The 5,000-nt window shown below is 34.7% G+C and overlaps 1 protein-coding gene across 1 annotated transcript in view; it reads left to right on the top strand.

Annotated features, from left to right (window-relative positions):
• The window catches only part of LOC125030024, a 74,935-nt gene extending 70,733 nt beyond the window's left edge, over positions 1-4,202 (top strand). The window contains exon 5 of the mRNA XM_047620255.1: positions 3,856-4,202. Within this exon, the coding sequence (XP_047476211.1) occupies positions 3,856-4,150 (295 nt within the window). The 3' untranslated portion in view covers positions 4,151-4,202. The remainder of the gene's footprint in view (positions 1-3,855) is intronic.
• Positions 4,203-5,000: the final 798 nt, after the last annotated feature.

The raw sequence follows: 5,000 nt of genomic DNA, 5'->3' as shown, positions 1-5,000 counted from the left end.
TCAAAATTGTTAAAAACAGAAACAATAACTGAAACAAACACATAGCTAAACAAACAGACGTATCATAGTGAAGTCACGAAATGCGACACCAGGACTACGACTGTAATATTCTGGAAAAGGATAGGAGAGAGGGCAATGGAGAGGGTACTAGCAACAAAAGTACTAACAGTAGCGGACATGGAGGCTACTGAAATCAGTACAATGATGTAAGTAAATTAACTGTTACTGCTTATAGACTCTCTCATACCGTATGGTCAAAAGAAAAAAATAAATAAAAGAAAATAAATATATATATAAAGAATATAAATAAAGTAAAATAAATATAAATAAAAAAAAAGTGCAAGAAAAGCTCATGAGTCTATATAAATCACTACGAAGTATAGGAACTACATAAAAGCTTTTTCTTTTCTTTTCTTTTCTTTTTGAGACTAGAGATTGCAATATTACGATCGACTACGAAAGAGACATGGGTCTTATTATTCACAAGAGATAAAGATGGCATAATATCCTCCTCCGCTCTGAAAAAAAGCGAAATTTGAAAACAGCCTTTTAGAGAAAACGTTTCCCGAGATAAAATAAAAGGGGAGCTCAGTTATAGCAGAGAAGATTGCGTAAGCTGCACAATGTTCCTTATGGATAGAAACTAAATAGGAAAATGACTAGACAAAGAAATAGACCTGCAATATTCAGGATCTTATGAAATCTATAATGGAATTGACATATCTGTTTCGAAACTCTAGACTAGAATAAAAGACCTAGAGAGAAATCTAACAGCTCTTCCGGTAAAAGTTCAGAGTTTATAGGTTACAAAGCAATATATGATTGATTCGCTATAAGGAGAAATGAACATAGGCTACGGGAAACCAACGAAGACTCTGAAAAGGATAAAATTAACGAACCGGCCTAACGAATGAAAAACATCCAATCAGCTTTTATGCAAGACACCGACTCTGAAACAGAAAGAAACCCCGTTATCATGACGCTATATATGGGATAAAAGCACACTCAGGGAAAAAAGAGTGTTTGCTACCGAGGTCAGACAAAATGAAGAGGAAAGGTATTTCTAATTGGAATTGAAAAGAATGCGCGGATCGGGTCGTTCAGCCATTCCAACTGATGTTCCAACGGTCACTGAGAAAAGGGAATTTTCCTTTAACTTGGAAATTAGCAAACATCTTACCCCTATATAAGAGGGAAGGGATGATTAAGAAATTATCTACAATTGTCAGTAACCCGTGTAATACGAAAATTGGAATAGAAATGGGTCGTAATATATGAGAAATACACATAAAACAAGCAATCTGTATTCAAGGAGCTAGACCATAAGTTGTAAAACTTTTCTGCAGCTGAGATACTGCGACAGCGAGATGTCTGGGTTGACTGTACAGATTTAGAATCAGCAAATGGATCAGACAATGGTACACAACAGCGGCGGCAGCTCGCAAAAACGAGCTGCTGCTCTGCGTTCTCCTAGACACTCATGCCACGTGTATAACATCCACAAAATCACACTAAAAATGTCATAAATGTCATTTTCAATATATATTTAACTAAATTCTCATTCTTTTAATTAAACAAAATGAGAATAGTTTAATGTTGTACGACAGTTTAAGATTTATAGCGCTACATCTGGCAACAAGAAAATGCATTCGGTGCAGCGCAGACCCAATCTGTTCTTTTACGGGCCCTGAGAACAAATAATTAAATACTTGTGTTTTTTGTGTTTGTCTGTTTAATTACTTTTATATTAATTACTTCACTGCACGGCCGACTGAGAGAGCAACTTGAACAAACAGGTGGATTTAAAGGGAAATACTGCAAATGTATTTCCTATATAACGAGAAATACTCTCTCCATGGAGAGAAGTATCCAGTGGAGTCTTGACACCAATAACGTTTGTTTTTTCATCCCTGATCCAGGGTTGATCATATACCTAGACAGTTGAATGAGTTCACAGACGATACAGAACTACAAAGAAGAAAAACAAACGACGATGCATTAAAACTAATCTATCAAAATACACCGAAGCTGAACTGAGCAGATTGAGCAAGGAAAACGACCTTGAGCACCATGTAAATGATAAAGATTATATTATGTTATGATTGCCAGGATATATATAGAGGAAATCCATGCATGTCGACCAACGTATTATGCAGAACATCATTACGAACATAATAATGACAACCCAAGAATAAGCTGCAGTGGCATGGAGTTCCCACTTCTGAAAGGATGTAAGTAGATTGGGACGAGATGTAACGAACAACCATTTGATGGGCGTTGCATGAAGTCGTAGAAAATAGAAAGAATTGAAAAATGAATCTTATAGCCCTGGTTAAAAGAGTAAAAGAGGAACGCAGGTCAAAGTAATGTGATTTTTTTCTGTCTAAGGTGTATCAGTAATTCGAAGGACCAATCAGAACTTCACATCACTTAAGACGTTATACGATAATCTAATTATAACAGAATGGCACCTCTGTGTGTGTGTGTGTGTGTGTGTGTGTGTGTGTGTGTGTGTGTGTGTGTGTGTGTGTGTGTGTGTGTGTGTGTGTGTTAAATCTCCTGTTGCTCTAAGGAACTATGATACCTACATACAGAAATACAGCCTAGGCCACAGAGAGACAACCTGCCTAATGGTGACACAAATCGGATTTCAAGACTTGATTCCTGCTTAGCAGTAATGCCCAAAGGCAGATGGAATTTAACGAGGGATAAACAATAATAGAAAAAAGCTGGATTATGTGTGTGTGTGTGTGTGTGTGTGTGTGTGTGTGTGTGTGTGTGTGTGTGTGTGTGTGTGTGTTTATGTGGTCTGTATATGCATCCGTGTTCATGCAATATGAATAGCATTTTGATTTATCAATTTTTCCTGGATATATGATTAAGAAATAGATAAAATCATGTTGATATATAAGGTTGAACGAGGTCGAATGTCACATTTCTGTTTATGTGATATTTTTCTTTCCATTTTTTAATTTCTATATTAAAATATTTCTATTTAGTTATTTTTCATAATTATCTTTCATGATTTCATTAAATAACAGAGATTATTCATTTTTCTATATATTTCTATCTATTTCTAAATTTAAAGGGGACAGAATAACTGGCTTGATAATTGTAGCTGTAATGATTGTAATGATTTTATTAATAATTATAAAAGAAAGTGAGAAAAAAGGAATAGTAGTTATGACAGTAATTATAATAATAATAATAATAATAATAATAATAATAATAATAATAATAATAATAATAGTAATAATAATAATAATGATGAAAATAATAATGATGATAGTAATAATAATAATAACAACATTAATAATGCTAGTATTGATAATAATAATAATAATAATAATATAATAATAATAATAATAATAATAATAATAATAATAATAATAATAATAATGATAATAATGATAATACACACACGCACACGCACGCACGCACACACATAGTGATGTGTGTGTGTGTGTGTGTGTGTGTGTGTGTGTGTGTGTAGGTGTGTGTGTGTGTGTTCATCACAGCCTTGGTTATCATTTTCATTATATATATATATATATATGTATATATATATATATATATATATATATATATATATATAAGATGAAAATGATAACCAAGGCTGTGATGAACACACACACATACACACACACACACACACACACACACACACACACATATATATACACATATATGTATGTATGAATGTATGTATGTATGTATTAATATGTAGTTTTGCATAATTCTTTCTTATCATCCATTCTACCTTTGCACTTTCGCCCGTACATTGCACTGCACTTGAAGCTCACCAAAGACTCATGACGCGAACCCTCTCTCTCTCTCCCTCCCCTCTCCTCGCAGCATCCGAGCCGGCTTCCTCTCCTGCGTCTACGGGATGAGCTACCTCAAGTGTGGGAAGATCCAAGCCGTTTTCCTGAAGAAGGTGTCCGCCACGCTCTCCTACAGCGATATCCAGCAGGAGAAATGCCGCAACGTCACCCTCCGCACGTGCTCGGCTGCCCCTCCTTCGGCTGTTTCCCAGGGGCCTCCTTCTGCGTCATGTACTGGTGCTCTTCTTCTGTCTCCTGCTGGTCGCGGCGGTTCGCAATTAGGTTCTGATCTCTTCGTTGGTGTTCCTTTGTCCCTTCTTCGTTAATATCTTCTTTGTTTTCTTTTTCTTTTTTTTCTTTTTTTTTTGTTGTTGTTAATTTGTCTCGTCTTCGTTCATTTCTTCTTTGTCTTTGTTTTTATTGTTGTTACTTCGTCTCCTCTTCGTTCACTTCTTCCTTGTTTTCGATTTTTTTGTTTTATTTCTTTTCTTCCTGTTTTCACCTTTCTGTTGTTTTCTTCTTCTTCTTCTTGCTTTCTCTTCTCCATTTTTTTCTCTTCTCCTCTTTTTACCTCCTCTCTTCTTTTATTTATCTACTTCTTTCTTCTCCTTTTATCTTTTCTTTTCCCTTTTCCTTTCCAAGACGTTGTTTCTTCTTCCTTCCTTCGCAACTCCCTTTGTTCAGAGATGTCTTATAAACCCAGGAAAAGTTGAAACTAAATGAATAATTAAAATGGAAAATTCCAAAATAAACTCTTACGGAATTCCATCCGAATGTATAGGCATAATAAAATATAAAGCGTTAATAAGAAAATAAAGATATGCTAAACAGAAAAAAATATATATATATATACATATATGTACATTTAAAAAAAACTTTATCTTCATGGAGACCCCCCCCCCCCCCCCGTCCGTCTGCACCAATGTTATTATTTCTTATAAATGAATAAATCGCCTGAAAGTTCCACCAAGAAAATAGATATCCAACCGAATTCTTTAAAAGCATCTGTTCGTCTCGTTCTTCGGTGTATTGGTGAATTGTGATTGTATTTTCTTTATCTTTTGTTATCTATATAGATAGAAAAAATAAGGATTTTAATTTCAGTTGGTGGAAAATCGCGTCTAGTGTGAGCAAAATGAAAAAAAAAAAAAAATGTACACATTCCAGTTTTCGTGA

This window comes from Penaeus chinensis, chromosome 10 (genome assembly GCF_019202785.1).
Source record: "Penaeus chinensis breed Huanghai No. 1 chromosome 10, ASM1920278v2, whole genome shotgun sequence".
Lineage (NCBI taxonomy): Eukaryota > Metazoa > Arthropoda > Malacostraca > Decapoda > Penaeidae > Penaeus > Penaeus chinensis.
Note: the sequence above shows the minus strand (reverse complement) of the source record. Positions and strands in the feature narration are given on the sequence as shown.